The following is a 21,595-nucleotide window of genomic DNA, read 5'->3' as shown; positions in this document are numbered from 1 at the left end:
TACTGGAACTTTCCTGAAGATTAGATTGTTGTTACAAAAATTATTACCTAAAAAGAAACCTTTAGTGAATGTTCATTGTCAGTTGTCATATAACCATAAGGTTAAATATTAAACCATGGCGTGTTGTAAAGTTCCCAGAACCTTTTAGGGAACAGCACTGACTTTGTTAAACAAATAGAGCCAAATATTTTCAGAATATCATGAAATGATTCCCAAAACATAACCAAACGGGAACCAAATGCGAATGGAATCACTGTGTTCTTCATTAACTTGTGAAATAGTAATGTCAGCATCTGTAATAGTCAATTTGCATCATCTAATCTTGTTGCCAAGGAACTGGAGCGGACACTTCCTGTCACTGCACTGTAACAAAGCAAACAGCCGCGAAAACCAGGCGGTGAAAAAGGAACATACCATATCCTTGCCATACTATTCTGCTCTCTGATTGGAGGAGAGCGCGCTGTCCCGGTTGCCGCTCTCTGATTGGAGGAGAGCGCGCTGTCCCGGTTGCCGCTCTCTGATTGGAGGAGAGCGCGCTGTCCCGGCTGCTGCTCTCTGATTGGAGGAGAGCGCGCTGTCCCGGCTGCTGCTCTCTGATTGGAGGAGAGCGCGCTGTCCCGGCTGCCGCTCTCTGATTGGAGGAGAGCCCGCTGTCCCGGTTGCTGCTCTCTGATTGGAGGAGAGCGCGCTGTCCCCCGGTTGCTGCTCTCTGATTGGTGGACATTTTTGCTGTTCCGGCTGTAGTTGGCGCGAACGTGTACGGCAGCGCGAGACAAAGAGCATCTTGCACTCGTCAATGTGGACACTCGGTTCGTGTTGATCGGTTATCGGACAGTAGGTGTGTAATTACGACTGACTGAATCGGCATGGCTGATAAAGAAGGTGAGCGCTGTTTAAGGAAACTGTATGCATGTTTGTTTTACATTCTGAGAGGTTTATTCAGCTGCTTCACTGCCTGAGCTAATGTTGCTAATTGTTAGCCATTTGCGAATCAACACAGGCCGCGTCCCGCCATATTAATAGCTAACGACGTTATAGACATGGCTTCAGTGTTTTGAAACTTTTCATAAAGAATTTCATTTGCAGGAGTAGACTGGCGTGTGATACACTTTGAATTACACCAGAAAGGAAAGTTAGACTCCTGTAAATAGTTGACAGGTTGGCCTGGTTGAGTGCCGGCGGTAGGCGGCAGCTATCTGAATGAATTAGCATGCTAGCCTGAGCTACATTTATTTGTTATAAGAATGCGCTGTAAAGTAAATCATGGCAGTAAATTGCTTCAGCGCTTGTGTTTTCCTTTTAAGTAATTATCCCACTTGAGTATTTGTGTACGAGTTCTTTACACATGTGATTCATAAAACTTAAAGCTGTCTGTTTCTCTGAACTGTTGTTGATGTATGGTGAGAGATGCATAGTGTGTGTGTGTGTGTGTGGGTGGGCGGGCTGAGTTGAAACTTTGGTAGTTCACATGTGGCTCACTCAGCATCTGGTTTTTCCATTCTTTGTGTTGCAGCTGCTTTTGATGATGCAGTTGAGGAGAGGGTGATCAATGAAGAGTATAAGATATGGAAGAAAAACACGCCATTCCTCTACGACCTGGTGATGACCCACGCTCTGGAGTGGCCCAGTCTCACTGCACAGTGGCTCCCTGATGTCACCAGGTACTTCACCACACTCCATCACACTCTCATCTGAAGCTCAGGCTCATCTTATACTTCAGACTTTCTTCAGGTGACAAGAGCAGCGCAATAACAGAAACCTGAAACATCTTATACTTATACGCCTCGAAAAGTTAACAAAACTAACAAACACACATTGCAGACATCTAGTTTACTTTATAAACTTCATCTACCTGGTATTAGCTGTCGGTACGGCCAAAAGTTTATCACTGTATAGTTTTAAATTCACAGAGTCGATGTCTATCATGGTATGATGTAAAGTGCCTTCAGTTTCACAAGAACCATATTTACTGACCAGTGGGGATTAATATTGTCTGTGGTGGCACGTATGTGTTTGTCAGATTTAATGTAGAGTAATGATGCACAAAAATATTAAACACACAGCAAAAACTTTACTGGAGATCAGCTCAATATATTTCAGCCATGCAGTAGCAGCGTGCGCTCAGGTGTCGGTTAAAAGTCAAACTTTGTGACGGTTCCGTCACAGAGTGTAGCAGTGAAACTCACTGGATTAATAAATTGTCAGTGAGAGTGTGTTTATATTAATCTGTCAGTACAGAGCTTTCTTTTTTTCGTGTGGACGTAGAGCATAACGAATACCCGAGTAGTGATTTCAGTAATCAAATACTGGTGCTTAAAATGTTTGTGTATTTGATTAGACTTGTTTTATGAATACAGGTATCTCTATGTTTTGATAACTGTTACTGGCCAATATTAAGTGATCATTTAAGCCAATGATCTTACTTCCAGTAGCCGTAATATTTAAGATTCAGGTTTAGTGTTGCAGTAGAGAATGGACTGCAGTTATTAGCCTTTCTTATCAACATCAGTACGTTTTTGACAACTTTTCTCTCTAACATTTCCTTACATGAATTTCATTACTGACTGATCAATGATAGCAGTTTGGAAGCGAGAGTAGGTGAGTAAAAAGTCACAGAAATAAGCTGAGTGACAAGTGTGGATACAGCAGTAGAAATTCATGTTCTCGTTACGTTCTGTAACAGTATGGACAAAATCCATGTCTTAAGAAGAATTACAGTCAAGCCGGGGTAACAGCACCCTTTTTTCTGAGCGGCATTACTTTAAGGTTTTATTCTTGGTTGCATCTGCTATGGAATTAAAAAAAAAAGGGTTTGTGTCCTGTACCCTGCAGGCCTGAGGGGAAAGACTACAGTGTCCACCGGCTGGTCCTCGGCACCCACACCTCTGATGAGCAAAACCACCTGGTCATTGCCAGCGTTCAGCTGCCGAATGACGATGCCCAGTTTGATGCCTCACATTACGACAGTGAGAAAGGGGGTAAGAGTGTTTATGTAATTTTGGTGATAAGCTCCTAGGTATTTGATATAAGCATGGACTTGTGTAGATCATATTTTCAAGTTGTCTTATGAAGAGTATCCTGTTTGCTTTCAGAGTTTGGTGGCTTCGGATCAGTGAGTGGCAAGATCGAGATTGAGATTAAGATTAACCATGAAGGAGAAGTGAACCGGGCCCGCTACATGCCTCAGAACCCCTGCATCATTGCTACCAAGACTCCAACCAGTGACGTGCTAGTCTTTGATTACACCAAACACCCATCCAAACCAGGTACGAACACCTTTTCAGGGATGATTGTGTAGAGTAACCATTTTTTTCTAATTTCAAAGTCTGTTAAAGTGCTAATGAAATTAAAATTGGTGTTTTAGAGCATTTTGTATGAGTCTCTTGGCTTTATGCTGATTGTATTAAAAATGACATTTTTGTAGGTATTCTTAAATTTACTTACTTTATGTAGGTATGTAGCCTTACTGTATGCTATGCAAATCTCATGTGTGTTTAACTGTGATGTCACTGCATGTTTGAGTTGGCATAGAATAACGATACTCCCTTTACAGTTTGATCTGACTACTTTAGCTGAGAAAGCAGAAAAGGGTGCTTTTCAGGTGTCTCCCATATTGCTGTAGCAACCCATGAACACAAATTTGAGTCAAAAATTTTTTTGTTAAATCTGCAATGTAGTAATTTTTTATTGCATATTGATGTTCTATATATGGTGTTGCTGAGCTGCTGTAAGTCGCCCTGACAACCCTGTAATTGGAATTCACAACTCTGATGGGAAATTTGTACATGTGCATCATACGCCAGCTCAGGCAGATAAAAAGTCATCATGCCCCACCTTTAGGCGTGAAAGAAGGAGCCAGCAGCCAGTAAACAGGACAGAGTGTGTATAAGTCTGATATAATGTAAAGAAACTTCAAGATATTTGGCTACATTTACATTTATGGCATTTGGCAGACTCCCTCCAGACTTATTTACAAAAGTGTTTTGAAGTCTATCAAAAATACATTGTGATACTGGCTCGCTAGGTCACAAACTAGGCATACCATCAGTCCAAAAACTCTGCTGGGCAGGTAATAGACAAGCACTGACCAAAAAAAAAAAAAATGTCTATTATTAAGTGCTAGTTTAAGAGTGGTGACTAACAGGAGCTTTATGTGAAATCTGTCAATGCTTTTACATATGTGTATACTCTGGTGCCTGTTCCCTGTAGACCCCTCTGGAGAATGCACTCCTGACCTGCGATTGAGAGGACATCAGAAAGAGGGCTATGGTCTATCTTGGAACCCCAACCTAAGCGGCTGCCTGCTCAGTGCCTCTGATGATCATGTAAGATCATGATCATTCCTGTTATCTCATTATCACAGTGGAATATACTGCTGGTCAGATCACTGCATTGGAAAATCTATACACATTGTAATGCGCTTATGATTTCCTCTTATTTTCTCAGACGATCTGTCTGTGGGACATCAGCACAGTACCCAAGGAAGGGAAGATAGTTGATGCTAAGACCATTTTCACTGGTCACACTGCTGTGGTGGAGGATGTGTCCTGGCATCTTCTGCATGAATCGCTCTTTGGATCAGTAGCAGATGACCAGAAGCTGATGATGTAAGTTAGCTTAGATTATTTATTTAAGCATTTACCAACATAAGTTGATTCAGGGACCCCACTGGCACCTGGGCTTTTTAAGGGTTGAGGTTAAGAATTGAGGTAAATTAAAAATGCTGTGCAATCCCAGAGGTTCAAAGCAAACTGTCTTTTACTTGGAAGAACTAACACAGGATATTTGTTACGAGCCTGATGTGTATATTGTGTGCAGAAATCAAATTTCACTCATGCTCACACATATGACAAGTGTAAATGTTTCTGATTAAAATCTTACTGGATGCATGAAACACCCAGCTATAAATAGGGATCTTGAAAAAATAGGACTTTTATGAAAGAATTTTTTGTCAGTGGTTGAGAATACAAATCTATCCACATTTTCTGTCTCAGTTGGGATACACGCTCCAACAACACATCCAAGCCCAGTCATGCAGTGGATGCCCACACTGCAGAGGTCAATTGCCTCTCATTCAATCCTTACAGTGAGTTCATCCTGGCTACTGGATCTGCTGACAAGGTAGGAACAATAGTGGAAGAGCCTGTCTCTTATCCCTATGTAAAGAATGTTTGATATTTTTTTTTTTATTCACGGATGTTATTCTTAAATAGAAGGTCTTATTTAATCCCACCATAAACTTGAAGTCTTTGTTTAATAGACTGTTGCCTTGTGGGATCTCAGGAACCTTAAGTTGAAGCTGCATTCCTTTGAGTCGCACAAAGACGAAATATTCCAGGTATGGGAATGATGTTAAAATTCAGCTGCTTCAATCTTGAGTGCAAATTTCCCTGACCTTTTAATGTGCCTACAGGTTCAGTGGTCACCTCATAACGAGACCATCCTGGCCTCCAGTGGAACAGACAGACGTCTCAATGTCTGGGACCTCAGGTGAATTTCCTGATTTACTCTTAACTCCATTCTTGATTCCTCAAAGAACAAAAACGTTTGCTGTAATCGATCACACCATCATTCTGATACATTATATTTTTGTGCAGTAAAATTGGTGAGGAGCAGTCACCAGAAGATGCAGAAGATGGACCTCCTGAATTACTGGTGAGAAGCTGCAAATTGCATCATTGATTAGTTATTCAGGCTTGCATAGATTCGTATATATATATATATATGTGTATGTATGTATGTGTGTGTGTGTGTGTGTGTGTGCACCAATCAGCCATAATATTAAAATCATTATCTTGTTACAATGGCACCTGTCAAGGGAAGGGATATATTAGGCTTCAACTTATAATATATAAGTTGATGTGTTGGAAGCAGGAAAAATGGGCAAGCGTAAGGATATGAGCGACATTGATGAGGGCCAGATTGTGATTGCTAGACGACTGGGTCAGAGCATCTCCAAAACAGCAGGTGTTGTGGGGTGTTCCCGGTATGCAGTGGTTAGTACCTACCAAAAGTGATCCAAGGAAGGACAACCGGTGAACTGGCGACAGGGTCATGGGTGCCCAAGGCTCACTGATGTGTGTGGGGAGCGAAGGCTAGCTCATCTGGTCCGATCCCACAGAAGAGCTACTGGAGCGCAGATTGCTGAAAAAGTTAATGCTGGCTGTGATAGAAAGGTGTCTGAACACACAGTGCATCGCAACTTGCTGCGTATGGGGCTGTATAGCTGCAGACTTGTCAGATTGCCCATGCTGACCCTGTCCACTGCCGAAAGCACCTATAATGGGCACGTGAGCATCAGAACTCTGGACCATGGAGCAGTGGAAGAAGGTGGCCTGGTCTGATGAGTCACGTTTTCTTTTACATCATGTGGATGGCAGGGCGCGTGTGCATCGCTTACCTGGGGAGGCGATGGCACCAGGATGCACTATGGGAAGAAGGCAAGCCGGTGGAGGCAGTGTGATGCTCTGGGCAATGTTCTGCTGTGAAACCTTGAGTCCTGGCATTCATGTGGATGTTACTGTGACATGTTCCACCTACCTAAACATTGTTGCAGACCAAATACACCCTTCATAGCAGCGATATTCCATAATGGCAGTGGCCTATTTCAGCAGGATAATGCACCCTGCCACACTACAAAAATTGTTCAGGAATGGGTTGAGGAACATGACAAAGAGTTCAGGGTGTCGACGTGGCCTCCAAATTCCCCAGATCTCAGTTCGATCAAGCATCTGTGGGATGTGCTAGATGAACAAGTCCGATCCATGGAGGCCCCACCTCACAGCTTACAGGACATAAAGGATCTGCTGCTGACATCTTGGTGCCAGACACCACAGCACCCCTTCAGAGGTCTTGTAGAGTCCATGCCTTGACGGGTCAGAGCTGTTTTGCTGGCACAAGGGTGAACCTACACAATATTAGGCAGGTGCTTTTAATATTATGGCTGGTGTGTGTGTGTGCTTGTGTGTGTATGTATATATATGTGTGTGTATATATGTGTGTGTGTGTGTGTGTGTGTGTATGTATATATTATATATAAAATTTGTTTTATATATTTAGTTAGTTACTTAGTTACTTGTTTTTTTTTTGTGTGTTAGTTCATCCATGGTGGGCACACAGCCAAGATCTCTGACTTCTCCTGGAACCCCAATGAGCCATGGGTGATCTGCTCTGTGTCTGAGGACAACATCATGCAAGTCTGGCAGATGGTGGGTAAATATGTTCTGCACATTAACCTGGTTTAAAAGCTAGTGTAAATGTGTCAGCTGTTAAGGTTTGAAACTAAACCAAAATTTAGAGATGGCGCAATGAAATAAACGGTCAGGCCGATAATTAATTAGTGTGTGCTATTTTGGTCATCCGTTTATGTTACATGATGATGGATAACATTCATGTGTATACACATCAGGGGGGGTCGTCAAATTGCCAACAGTTGCCTGTATATATGCTTTCTTGCTGTCGCTAAATCCCCTGCCGTTTGTCAAGAATAGTTTCATGTATATAGATATAGGTGATAAAGGAAAAAAACGATATAAAATATCTTGGTAGGGTTTTGGGACACCATGAACCACAAGAATAGCTTCAGTGCACCTTTGCCCAAGTCTCTGGAGCTGTACTAGAGGAAAAAAAACACCACTCTTCCAAAAATTTACTCAACTAGTGTTTTGATAGTGGTGGAATGATGGTACAAAATCATCTACAGTTGTTGATGAGGATTGAAATCTGGTGACTGTGAAGGCCGTGAGATATGATGTACATAATTTTCTTACTCCTCAAATAATTAAGTGTGCTCACGGGCCCTGTGGGTGGTGGTGTGGCCATCCCAGAAGAGAGCACTCCCATCAGGATATAAATGTTTCATCATAGGATAAACATGATCAGTAAGAAAAACTTTGAATTGATTTGCAGTGACCCTCTTCTTAAAGGGGAAAAAGTGTGCCCAATCCATGCCAGCAAAATGCCCCCAAAGCTTAAAAGCCTTTCAGCTTTTCTTTTAAATAGTCATCCAATGGTATGGCCGAGGTATGCTAAATTTGAACATAGCATGCACTGTGTATTGAGTGTGAGCTTATGCATTGCTGGCATGTTCCTATTTGCATATGTCAGTGCAGGGGAAATGTGAAAAAAAACTGTTACTGTTGCCTCCTGTAGTATCTATATGTGTCCATATGCCCAGATCCCTGATTCCATTTTGTACTGTTTTTCTGCAGGCGGAGAACATCTACAATGATGAGGACCCTGAAGGAGCAGCAGACACAGAGGTTCAGGGATAAAGAACAATGTAGAACTTTCAGCCTCCACTACACCACACTGTCTCACATGACCATGCTCTTTCCTGTTTTCTGAAGTGGTGAACTGCATCAGTCGCATCTTCAGCCACTCATATACTCAAAATGAAGTTTTCTTGAGAGAAGGAGAAAAATGACTCAAAGTATTTCTCTTTAATATGAAAAGTGTATTTTTCTAAGGAAAATTGGTTGCTCTTAATTTTCAATATGGCACATTAAGCTCCCATCCTTTTTTTTTTTTTTTTTTTTTTTTTTTTCTTTTTTTTTTTTTAAAATGTTTATCCCATAGCCTTCACATTCTAAGGCGTTGTTGTGGGTAAAAGGATGTAAAATTAAAATCAAAAGATGCTTAGGCCCACGTACTTAATTACCATGGTCAAATTGTGGTGGATGTCAGTAGGTGACTTATTTTAGATTTATTTTTACATGGCTGAAAATGGAGTCATTCAAGCAAATGTTATCAAGGGTCCACAGGGTGACTTGTGTACTCTTAATTTTGTACTTTTCCTCAACAATGGTCTAATGTCATGTTATTGTCTTTAATATTCTAAAATCATTTTGTGTTTTTCAGTGTCTTTCTTTATGTCCACACTGTTGTACAGAACATTGAGAATAAACTGTTTTTCATCGAACTGCCATAATAATGATTATACCATTTGGCTCAAACATTTTGATTTATTTAAGTATGTTCATACTGATCATAATAAAGTGCTTCAGCCGTCTTATTATTGAGGCTTATCTAAACCTGCTCGGCGTCATTCAGACAGCATGTTCTCAGAGGTCTACCGTCATGCCCTAATAAGTCCATGTTCTCTCGTGTCTCATCTTATTTGCGGTCATATCATGTGGTCAAGACAAGTCACTAGCACTCAGACTGTGTATAAAAGCTTTATTTCCTCCACTCTGACTCACATCCCTGTCAGCAGTGCAGGTACATCTAGAGAGTTCTGTTTAAGTGGGCAGATAAAAATCTGGGCAGTCTCCATCTCACATTCCTTGCTGATGTGACATTGTAGAGAGGCTGAGTGGTGCTGGTACATTTCATATTACCTTCTGCCTGCTTTGGAATATTTATAAAGGGCACCCACATGCATGTTTATGCTGTTAACATTATGGCAGAGCAATGAGAGATTATTTACATTTCAGAATTAAACAATCAGACCATACTGTAGAAACACCAAGAAGAATTTCTGTCACTAATACCAAACTGTGCAACGTTGGGCAATGTTCGTCTTCATCGATCAGGTTTTCTCTTCCATCAGTAGGATCTCCTGAGGTTGTTGTCTCTCTACACACTCTCTGTATAATAAAAAAAAAATACAACATACAGTATCTGGTATTTCGTGTTAGAATTTGAAAATAAACTCCTTTACATGGATGATAACACTTGCCTATAGAAGTATAGTTGCTTGGCCAGATTGTTCTTGAGTTCCTCCATCTCTTTTATCTTATTTATTTGTATCTGAAGTTCGGTTTTCAGTTCTCGGCTGCTCTCTTCTAGACGGTCTATTGTTTCCTGGGGGGAAAAAATTAAATGGCCTTAGTACATTATAATATGCAATTTCAGGAGCTGTATGACTGAAATATTTGTCTCAACACCTATCAATAACTGTAGGCTTATTCAAAATGTTGTTTATAGACTCGACTACATACACGGTATTGCTCCACATTTTCCTTTCTCTGCTTCTCCATCAGATGAATGCGCTCCTCCAGTCGGGCCCTCTCTAGTCCCAGCCTCTGCTCTTCCTCTTTTAGGGGCCCCAGTTGGGTTTTCAGCTCTTGGCACTGCTCCCTGTACTTTATTAAAGCATCAGTGCTGCTTTGTCGTCTCTTTAGTAAGGCCACCAGTCTGGGCTCATACCACTCCTCCAGTGCTTTGATTCCACCCTGCAGGTACTGCTGTAGGTCGAGGGATGCACGTCGGCCTTGGGACAGGTACGAGTGTGTCTTGTCCTTGCTGGATTCCTGGGTCATGTTGTCCATCTGATTTTGTAGGGCCTGCACTTGGCTTTGGTGTTCAGAATGAAGCTGTTCAATGACTTTTATTAACTTCTCAACAAAGGCCTTCATCTCATCCTGATTGAAGAGGACAATGCAGCATTAGACATAGTGGATTGCCATGGAATGTACAGGGAACATGGTATATTTCAAGATTTTTAGGTGTGAGGTAAGTACATCAATATTTTAAGTGCAATTGAATACTGTATGCTAGGACACTTAAAAATCCATCTAGCACTCTGAATGGTTCTTTGGTTTGTCTTTCCGAGGAGCAAATCTTAGAGATTCTATGTAGAACCATACAAGAAATGATTTCCCTACCAGAAAGGTTTCCAATAGAACCCCATTAGAAAGTTATACCCTTAGAGAATAAATGTTAAATCTACAACCCTTAAACATTTTTCAGTTTATCCCCTGTGGGGAACCCTTAAGCATAAAGCTGCTGGCCCATATCTGCATGATTTTTTGCATTGCACTGCTGCCACACGATTCGCTTGTATATACTGTATGTATGTGTGTGTGTATGTATATATATATATATATATATACATATATATATATATATATATATATATATAGATAGATAGATAGATAGATAGTATATATATATATATATATATATATATACTATCTATCTCTCTCTCTCTCTCTCTCTCTATATATATATATATATATATATATATATATATAGAGAGAGAGAGAGAGAGAGAGATAGTATATGTGCAGAACTAACATTTACACTTCACACTACCTGTTCTTCCTTTAGCTGCTCCACTTCTTTCTGCTGTATGACCAAGGTCATCTGGCTCTGTGCACAGTCCCTGGCAGCAACAAACAAGCGTCTCTTGAAGAGTCGCATCTCATCCAGCAAATTCTGCTTCTGCAGCTTGGCCTTGGACAGGAGCTTCTGGGCCTCCTCCAGCTCTCTTCTCAAAGCATGAGTCTCCTCCTCCATGGGCTTCTCCAGCTCCAAAAGCTCCTGCACTAGCTCCTCTTTCCTGCGCTCTAGTCGGCTCACCTCCTCAATGCAGCTCTCAAAAGTTGTCCCCAGCTCCTTTAGCTCCGTGGTTGCAGACAGCTCTGGTCCTGTTTCAACAGTGCCGCCTTCGGGCTCAACTACTGCCATAGATTCTGCTGTGTCTGAAATATAGTCTTCATACTCGCCACTATCGTTGAAGCAATTTGTTACTAACATGTTCTCTCTTTCTGCGAAGAAAGCTGGTAGAGTAGATTTGGTCTCATGGGTGGCTTCAAATTCATCTAGCTGTGCCAGCATCTGTCTCATAAGTACATTAAATTCAGCATTCAAATGTTCCTGACATTTCTGTGAATAGGACATGGAATCACCAGGAAGAGCAAGGGCAGCCTCTATCTCCTCCAAGCAATCTTCAAAGTAGTCTTCATCATCTTCCTCAATAAATAATGGATTATGTTTTTCCTTGGGCTCAGAAAAAGACCCACAGGGTTCCTCCAAGTCAATATCTTCGTCAGCCATTTTCAGCTTGTTACCTGTGGATACATTTTTTTTGTGTGTGCTGAATTATTGGCTAGATCATAATTTAGGCATTTACATATAGGTACATTCTTAAATACAAAGATTTTTGGTCTGTCCCTCTGGGAACTTATTGTAGATCCCTACAACAGAAGGTTTTCCAAGTAAAATCCCTTTAGAAAGCTAAGCACTATTAATTATCCAAAGAAATAATTTTGACACATATTGAACTTGTTATGAGAAAACTTGATTTTTGACTTGTTCCCTTGGCATCCTTCCCTGCTTGATTCTCAATAATGAGAGAGATCTTGTTGAACAACCTTAATGTTTGGAAGCATTATGGGTACATGTTCAAGGAGGTACGGTTGAGGGGAATCGAAGATCTGAGAGGCATGTGGGTCATTTAGCAGCAGCTGCACAAGCCTAATGAACAGCTGATTGATGATTAGCCTACAGACATAAATGCAGTACTGAGTAAAGCTCAGATGAAAATCTTTCAAAATGTTTAAAATGTAATTTTAGCTATTTTACCTACAGTTATGTATGGTCCATTATCACAATATACATCCATTTATTTGGGAGGGTAAATTATAGATGATGCATGCTGAAGTTTTCTTCACTATGGCCCATATAGTCCCGTGACACGTGGTCACTGGCCAAAGACTGCCAAGCTGCAGCTTGAACCTCAATTCCAGCTCTAGGGCATATAGCTGCACTTTTTCCATGTGTACCCTTGGGAGAAAATATGATATTACTGACTATGATACCCTAAATGGTCTGAGAGAATATGTCCCTTGTAAATGGGGTCAGTAGGTACAATGGCAGGCTCAGTGGGACCTCAGAGAGAGCAGCTGCCAGCCATGGGCACAGGCAGGGTACATTCCACCAGCGGCACACTCGCACAAAGTCCACCACAAACAACCACTCACGATCACTTTATTATGAGGAACATCTGAAATGTACACTTTTAATTCTTCCATTGTTTTTTACCTGATGCATCAACAACCTATCAAACAGATCTACAGTAATAGCATTTGTGTAAATAAATTTGTCCTAGGTTGAAATTGGCCAAACTTTCATTCACATCCTTAAAATGACCACGAAAAACCAAACGTCAAGATCTTGCATGACTGCAGGTACACTGTGTAAGTGCTACACAATTACTTATATACTACAGTGACCTAGATTCCTTCAAATGTATTTTGCATATAATAAGCTAAAATGTCAGGTACTCACCACGGTCATTAGGTTTCTTTCCCCGACAGTCTCAGTGCAATATCCAAGTAGTGAGAAAGAGCCAGTAGAAGTCAGAAAATAAGGGAGAGACACGGGACATCTGGTTTCTTTCTCCCAGACTGCCGAGTCACCCAGGCAACTTAGGCTCTGTTTACATTTATGAATAAACAGTAGGAGGGATGAAATATGAGCCAGTTAAACATAGAGCCCATCTTAAGCTGAGCATGTCCAAAGAGGTCCACTGGGACCTGACCAGCTGACATAAACCAATGAGGCTCCAGAAAGACTATTTTATGTAAATAAATGTCAACATGCAATTTGGAGCATATTGTTCATGACAAAGCAGAAGTATCAAATGGGATTTCTAAAAGGGCAGTCAGATACATGTGACACTATGATGTCAGGGGAAAATCAAAGGATGAGCTGACTGCAAATCTGTGGCTGTGTTCAAAACATCATACTGTTATACTAAATACTACATCAAGATCATGTGCTACCTCTGTTAACACGAAGTAAGCTTCACTGACGAGCCTTTGACTTGACTCCTGAATGATCCTACGCAGTGACCTAGATTACAACATGGCCTAAAAGCCTGGCTGTCATCAAGCATAACTGAAATCTATCTCAAACAGATTGCTAACCTGAGGAGCTAACCTGAGGCCGGAGGAACCACAAAGACAAAGTGTATGTCTTGTAGCAAGAATAACGGTTCTGAATTCCCTCCATGCCTGTTCAATGCCACAGCTACTCTAAATAGACACTGTACTTTACACGACGTGTCAGACGACAGAAAAGGATACTTTGGCTCTTTATTTCTCTGTTCACTTGATATATAAAAGTAAATCGTGTACCATATGATTTACTTTTATATACTGGAAACTCAAGCCATTTAAGCACTGCAATTTCCAGCATTAGACAGAAATCAAAATAAACCGAGTATAAGATAATTACAAATTTCAGAATAATATCATTATCTCTCTTAGTGGTTGAATGAACTTTTAGTTCAACAGTAATTTACTATGCATGCAGTATGTGACATACATATAACGCATACTCTGTCATAATATGATTTCTCTAGTCTGTTTTATTTCAGAGCTCAGCAAAGAATTAGGTTATATGGATCTGTCTGTGATTCTCTTAAGAGAGGTTTCAGGGTCATTGTTCTGATTAGTGAGAATGACTGTAGAGTACTCAAGGTAAGCTAAATAAATAAATAAATAATAGCACCAACACCATTACCCTTTGTAGCATTTATACCCAATTATGCAATGTCTGCATTTAAACATAATAATAAAATTAAAAAAGTAATAAACAAAACATTTAACTTTCATTTAATAAAAGTCTCTATGCATATTACTGGTCAGTGATGGACATGCCTTCACATAGACGGGTTTTGTTTTTTATTATTAGCATTATTTTATAATAATAATAATAATAATAATAATAATAGGCATTCATACTATGAAATACACATATGGAATTTATATTTTAAATCCCCAACAGACCTTTTCACACTCTCTAGAACTTCTCAACCAGCTTCATGAGGGAGCTTCACCCATGAGGCATTTCTTAAAGTTCACAAATAGACCGAGCCCTCGGTACTTCTCCTAAATTGACTTGTTTGGGAAAATTATAAATAAAAATTTTTTAATTCAGAAATAAATTTATACATAGGCAATCACTTCACTCTTTATATTTGTCTTGGAAGCAATTTCAAGCTTTGTCTTCAGTGAACATGTACAGATGGGCGACAAATTAAAGGAGAAATCAACAGTGTCTTAGTAAGGTCTTGGACCCGCACGAGCTACCAGAACAGCTTCAATGCTTCTTGGAATAGTTTCTACAAATCTCTGTAACTGTACTGGGTTGATAAACACCATTCTTCCAAAAGTTTCCTTCAACTGGTGTTTTGATGATGATGGTGAAGAGCGCTGTCTAACACGTCAGTCCAAAATCTCCCACAGGTTTTCAATTGGGTTGTGATCTAGTGACTGTGAAGGCCATAGCATATGATTTACATTATTTACATATTCATTGCACTATTGAGGGAGCCATCAAGCCCTGTGCATGGGGAATTGTCTTCCTAAAAGAGAGCACTCCCATCAGGAAAGAAATGTTTTATCATAAGATAAAGTTGATCACTTAGAACTTTTGGTTGATTTGGCAGCAAAATGTGTCCGAAAGTATAACAGAGCCATTTTTTTTTACCCATCTGTATATTCATCTTGTGTGTCCTAACTTTTGAGTGGTTGTGTATTTCATGAAATCTAAATAAATGTAGTGAAAGAAAAATGTGAAGAGAAATAATGTATGAAACATTTCTTCAAGTACAAGCTGTGTTGCACAGAGGGGTGTCAAACAGGTGGACATGAGCGAATGGAAAAGAGCACTGGCTTCCAGGGGCTTTCCTGCAACCTAAATTCCCAGGGTGTCCAGCGGTGTGGTGCTGCATTATGACCACAAAGAGGCGCTGCTCAGCTTCTGTTTACCCAAGACTGTTACGCTGTCTGAAAAAATGTTTTGCTTGTTTGTTTGTTTGTTGTATTTTAATGCTATTATTATATGTTTCATTACACATTCATTTTACTAATATACTGTGGCTATGGGTTTGAATCAACAAAAAATAATTAATTATAATATAACTCAACAATCAACAACAATACTGCTACTACTACTACTACTACTAATTACTACTACTAATAATGTGCAATTGGGTCAATATTTAATTTTATTATTTTTTAATATAGACTTATTAAAAAAAAATTTTAAGTTTAGTTTGGTCAAGTTTTTTTGTAAACATTTCATGTTAGTTACAGTTATTCTGAATTATAATTTTACACTTTAGATAATTATTAATCCCTTAATATATAATTTTCATTCTATAAAAAAGCTTTATAATAGAATATAAGTATAAAGATGTCTTATATTTAAGCATATTGATAGTTTTTCTGTGAAATGAAGCCCCAGTGTCTCATCTTTGATCCATTTCCTTTCACATTTTAATCTGTCATTCAAACTGTGCTTCTCTGCTACGACCACAGAGAGGCGCTGCTTAGTTTCGCTTCTCATTACACATCCCAGACCTGAGCACACTGTGAAGGCTACGTAGCAGTGTAAGAAAATCCCAGTCGCAGTCCCCCATTCTCTCCCCCACAAGCTCTCATCTATGCAGATTGAGTCATAAGGACCTGTGAATTCCTCTGGAATGTACATTTGTTTCAGAAGGGTCCTCTCTTACACAGCAGATCTCCGGGTGGTCTCAAAGCCTCTCTCATTCCACCTGAATCTGTTCCCAAGTATGAGTGCAGGGGCTGGGAAGCTCTATCCTTTCTCCTCATTCTCTTTACATCCACACCAATCTGTGTGAGTCTGTAATCTCTCTCTCTCTCTCTCTCTCTCTCTCTCTGTTTGTCTCTATCTCCCTGTTTGTCTCTTTGTTTCTCTTTCTCCTTTGAAACACAGGTTGAAGAAAACCTCTCTGGAATGCAGCAACACTGCAGCTGTATAATAAACCAGTGTTGAGTGAAGGTTTAATGGATTTAAGTTTAATTTGACAAAACAGCTGAAAAAAAAGTTCATTCTGTCATTTGGTTCATTTTATTACGGAACTGCATGTTCCGTTCTTGCAACATTTGTTTTCTGGCTCATTTTACACTTCAGACACCATCATCGAGGTGAAAAGAATACCAAACACACTGACTTGAGCTAAAGTACGGCCGCTGTAGTCATATTTCACTTGCTGGCGAAAAGCTACTTGAGTGTTTACAAAATTTTTGTTATGTGTTTTTTTCTTCAATTGACACAACTAATCTAAAAATGTTCTATATCTGAGAAACGCATTTTTGAACAATTATGTTAACTAATCAAGTGAGCTATGCTGAAGTGAACACCACCTCGATTATCAGCAGTATATAGACGAAGGTAATGTTTGCTAGCTAGCTAACTTAGTCAAATGCTGTTGGGGGTTCAGCAGCTTGCTAGGTTACTTAGCTAGCTCATGTTAATTAAAACATGTTTCCAGCTACGTAGCTATCTAACAAAGATGCCCCTTACACATTAACCTGAGCGTTACCAATGTATGTAACCTTTATTTAACCAGGATAAAAAGCTCATTGTGATAATATCTCTTCTACAAGAGTGACCTGGCCAAGAGGGCAGCAAAAAACCACAACAACAATTAAAGACACAACAACAGTTAACACTTTAAAACTCCCCCCAGAATTAGTGAAAATAAATAAATCAATCACACAGAAATAGAAAATTACATAATAATTTACAATCAAATATCACAAAAACAGCTTCCAAAATGGCTATACTCAAAGTTATTTACAAGTGCCATAAATTCAACCAGTGAAGGGAGCACAGTAAGTTTTAAGCGTTCCTGTAAGTTGTTCTATGTTGTTCAGGCATTAAAATTAAAACCTTTTTTCCCCAGCTCAGACCTAACACGGGGAAGAACAAGTTAAATAATGTCCTTTGAGTGAAGATTGTAATGTTTGTTTTTTACAGAAATGATGGATGAAAGATAATAGGCAAATAACCTATAGGCTGTAGCAGCAGATATAGTCAACACAATAAGCAACTGCTACCAAACACAGAGATTTCATACTGTACAACATCCAATGATCTGGCTAGCTCGTCTAGCTCACTAAACTAATGGTTTCCCTGTATGTACACGTTATCGCAGGTTGTATGTTAAGCTGTGAAATGCCGATATCTCCTTGGGTAATTTGCAGATCATTAACACATTGTTTCCTTTGAACCATTTAAAGCTCAAGGTACTTGATAAATTGGGCCAAAGATGCTCATCTGTCTCCACTGTCTCAGACATTGCTACTGCTGACTAAACATTTTGCACTGAAGTGTAGACTTTCGATAGGAAACTGCTTTATTGGTCTTGAATCCAATTATTACAAATTTGCATATATTATCTTTCTAAATGGCATCCGTGATAAAATACATGATTTTTTTATTTTTTTTACTCTTTAACGGTAATTCGAAAATAAATGTAGCATAGTTGAATGTTTTATTTTTTTAAAAACTTGATTAAAAGTATTATGATTTAATTTATCTAAAAAATGTAACTTTACAGTGAACCATGTACAAGTACAGTAACGAGAGAACATGTAGTTCATTACTTTCCATCTCTGTGTTTATGTGTCTCATGATGAAGGTCACATTGATTTTTCAGAAATCACACTGAGTTCATCCATTTTGTACAAATTAGCTTGCAAGCTTGATTCTTGTAAAGGTCTCTAAGGCACATTTCATATATTAGAAGAAACACTTGTCTGGTAAGTGTGATGTAAATGATATGGAATAAATTACGCTAGAACGCACCTAGTTCAGTGGTTTACTTAATCATTATATTTCTGGAAAATATCTCAGGGATTTGTTAGGCTAGAGTTGTCAAACTGTGTATTGTGCAAATATTAAATAACCATCCGTCCAGCAGGCATTCATTTTAAGCATGTTATAATGTTACAGGCTTGCATATTTGTTGTACCAGACATACTTTAGCTAATAAAGTATCGACCAAAACAAAACAAAATGGTTTTACTTTTGCTGAATTTTACTGAATGTCATGCCAGGTTTGCATGAATGTTTACAAGCTGTCTTTATTTTGCCTTCCATCACTTGTTTCAGTAACATTTCAGAATGTTTAAATCCTTTCTGACTCAGAAATGGTTTTATCTTTCAAGCAAAACTTTCATTAGAAAGAAATCTCGAGTTAACATTTTACTCCTGGGTCCTAGAACAGGTTTCTAATGAACCCAATTGTTTGAGACACTCCCAGAAACAATGTCACGTCAAAAGGATCACAAGAACAATAATGATGAGAGTGATAATGAAGCCTTTGAGGCAAATGACAACAATCAAACCTATCCTTATCTTTCAGTCAGCTGCCTGGTAATTAAGGGTTTTCTGAATTGTGCCAATGTTAATGGTCACACAGAATAAGGACATGAAGAATGGGGAAAAAAGACCATCAGTTACTACATGTCTCTCAATTTAATTCCACTCAGTGTGTTTTAGGTGGAGTAAGAGAAATGGCAGCTCTATGTATTGGCTATAAATTTTAGGCTTTACAATATAGATTTCAGATTAGATATATGCTGTAAGTTCTGCCAGCCAACTCCCAAGTTTTTAAAAAAAAAATCAATAAACAATCTGTAAGTGTACTCTAATCATGTCATCATATGAAAATGTCATGACACTGCTCATACTTGGTTTTTAGTTTATAAGAGGAGGTGATTTGATTGGATATATTGCAGTAGCATTCCTAACTACTGCTATACTATTAATAATGTACTCATTCAAACCCAACCCTTTTTACACTGGTGCTGCTCTGCAAGACATTACTGCCTGCACTGATGGTCATGAAGATACCAAAATATCCATCTCCATGATCCTTGTTTTTCCATGTGTGCAAAAATAGAGACCAGAGATGTTTATTATGAATCGCTTAGCCTGAGTGCATGAGACATTGTTAAGATAACATTAACATTTACCCGGTCTTCCATCTTACTGTAAACAAACATACCCTGGTGCCTTAATTAAACAGATCACCAACATAACACAACCCAGACAACAAATGAGTGATAAAACGGTGCTGTTCCAAGTTACCACTTTCATCTGGTCCACATACAGCTGTGGAACTGCTATGAACGTCTGAGAATCTGGCTTCCAGAACTTAACATTTATCAGACTGTATCTCGGGCAAGAAATTACAGTTGCTCCAATTTTGGCTCAAACTGAAATGCATTAAATACAGACAGTGGTAAAAAGACAAACATTCACAGATAACCCTAAATACAGTAAAACATCACCATGCAAAAGTGCAAAAAAAAAAAAAAAGAAATCTTAATGGAAATCCTTTTTTTGGGATGGAGGAGTCAGGGAGTGTCTGGCTTGTCTCTATACAAAAAAATAAGTGTAAACAAGGCACTTGGACATTGTGCAACTATGCAATATATGGTTGTTTGGGTCATATTTGTCCCAGATTTAAAAATATGACTGCTTACAGTTGGAACACTTTTGATTTTTTTCTAATTTCAGGATGTCATCATAAACAGCTACGAAGTGATAAGTGTGGAAACATATGTCAACAGCTGTGTCGACTATTAAAAGTATTAATGTTCTTTGCAATCATTGCAGGCACAGGAAACAAATTCGGATCAACACTGTAATGTCACTTGAAACTCTCTTGCATTTCTGTTTCAACAACCAGGTGTAATTTAGTCAGGAGCATTCCCTGAAGCATGCTGTCCCAGTCTAAAATACTTTAGTGGTAGTTCAGGGGGTAAGGTTCTAGTGAGAAGGAGCTTGTGAGTTAAATTTCTGTACCCCAGAGTTCCCCGGGATTCCAGAAAACACCGCTGACACGTTGAGTAATGCTTTTAATTCTCAGCTGCTCACCTATACTTCAGGACAATTTTCTGCTTTGGAGACAGTCATCTGCCAAATAAATGAATGTCTGTAACAGATCTACAGATTGAATGATAAAGTATTTACATTTGAGCACATACCAAACCTTTTAATTTGCAAATGGGATGTATCCCGATACTTTTATTGCTTCTATATGTACTGAGACTGCTTGCCTAAGTGGCTTTTTTCAGGGTAAGGAATACATCATATGAGTTGTGTCACAATGCCCCACAAAAGAGTCTGTTAAGGGGGTACTGTGTTTGAGCTCTACCACAGAAAGCTGTAACTCACGGAAATCTGATGGGACGGCCCCTACCTGACCCTGCAGCAGACAGAGATGCGTGACTGAGAAGAAAAGAGATTCCCCATGTTTTTCACAATGTCACACAAAAAAATGACTGGCTAGTCTATCATTCATTAGCACTGTCATGGAGAAAAATGCAATAATGGTTCAAATACACATTCCTACCATTTAATGTGATATTTTTACCATAGAACAATAATAGAAAGAGGAGTGAAACCTCATAATTCACTGTAGAGCAGAACTATTTATTTCTGCCTGACTGTACTATTTGGAACTGACCTATCATGGACCTACAAATCCACAAAAGTATGAGCTTTGCAATATATATCAAACAGCGGGGATAAGCGCAAATATAATAAAAAAAAAATCAAATATTTGCTCCTCTGTGTCTCTGACTGTTTATTATTTATTTCCATTTTACAAATATCCCATTATAAATTGATATATTGTGACGCTACAGACAAAGGAAAGATCAGATCAGTTTTCCAGTGCGCAGGATCTGTGCAGTTTTAGGCCAGCAGCATTCCTGAGCAGAGATCCAGAAATAAAGGTGTACATGGAAAAAGATGAAAACAAAACAATGTTCTTCTGAACATTAATGTCCTGAATAACCACATCACCCAGTGGAGCTGTAAAGAAACCTGAATTCAGTTTTCACACTCAGTTTGAGATGAGGATTGCACATACAGCACCAGGAAAACATACTGTATATACAGGACTAGAATGAGTAAATGTGTGTTCAGGCTCTCTTGGTGCAGGCAATAATTAAACCATCTAGAAAAGGGAGCAGAGTGAACATGTCTCTAACTTAAAACAAAACACCCACTTGTTCAGCTCCACAGTTTCAGG

General features: G+C 39.2%; 2 protein-coding genes across 2 annotated transcripts; one reads left to right on the top strand and one right to left on the bottom strand.

Moving 5' to 3' along the window:
• The first annotated feature begins 724 nt into the window (after positions 1 to 724).
• Positions 725 to 8,920, top strand: rbbp4 (retinoblastoma binding protein 4). The gene is made up of 12 exons (XM_026929910.3): positions 725 to 882; positions 1,514 to 1,661; positions 2,833 to 2,978; positions 3,093 to 3,266; positions 4,210 to 4,325; positions 4,447 to 4,607; positions 4,995 to 5,121; positions 5,261 to 5,338; positions 5,414 to 5,490; positions 5,598 to 5,655; positions 7,098 to 7,208; positions 8,211 to 8,920. Exons 1-12 carry the CDS (start codon positions 867 to 869, stop codon positions 8,271 to 8,273), a joined length of 1,275 nt encoding a protein of 424 aa, XP_026785711.1. The 5' UTR covers positions 725 to 866; the 3' UTR covers positions 8,274 to 8,920.
• A 242-nt stretch (positions 8,921 to 9,162) lies between these two features.
• Positions 9,163 to 13,167, bottom strand: sync (syncoilin, intermediate filament protein). The gene is made up of 4 exons (XM_053228403.1): positions 13,015 to 13,167; positions 11,038 to 11,795; positions 9,942 to 10,364; positions 9,163 to 9,804 (listed from the first exon to the last, which is right to left on the bottom strand). The coding sequence occupies exons 2-4, from the start codon at positions 11,779 to 11,781 to the stop codon at positions 9,658 to 9,660; spliced, it is 1,314 nt and encodes a 437-aa protein (XP_053084378.1). The 5' UTR covers positions 11,782 to 11,795; positions 13,015 to 13,167; the 3' UTR covers positions 9,163 to 9,657.
• Between the last annotated feature and the right edge of the window lie 8,428 nt (positions 13,168 to 21,595).

The sequence above is a fragment of the Pangasianodon hypophthalmus genome, chromosome 23, assembly GCF_027358585.1.
Source record: "Pangasianodon hypophthalmus isolate fPanHyp1 chromosome 23, fPanHyp1.pri, whole genome shotgun sequence".
In the NCBI taxonomy this organism is placed as follows: domain Eukaryota; kingdom Metazoa; phylum Chordata; class Actinopteri; order Siluriformes; family Pangasiidae; genus Pangasianodon; species Pangasianodon hypophthalmus.
The sequence above is the reverse complement of the archived record's forward strand: the minus strand, read 5'-3'. Positions and strand labels throughout refer to the sequence as shown.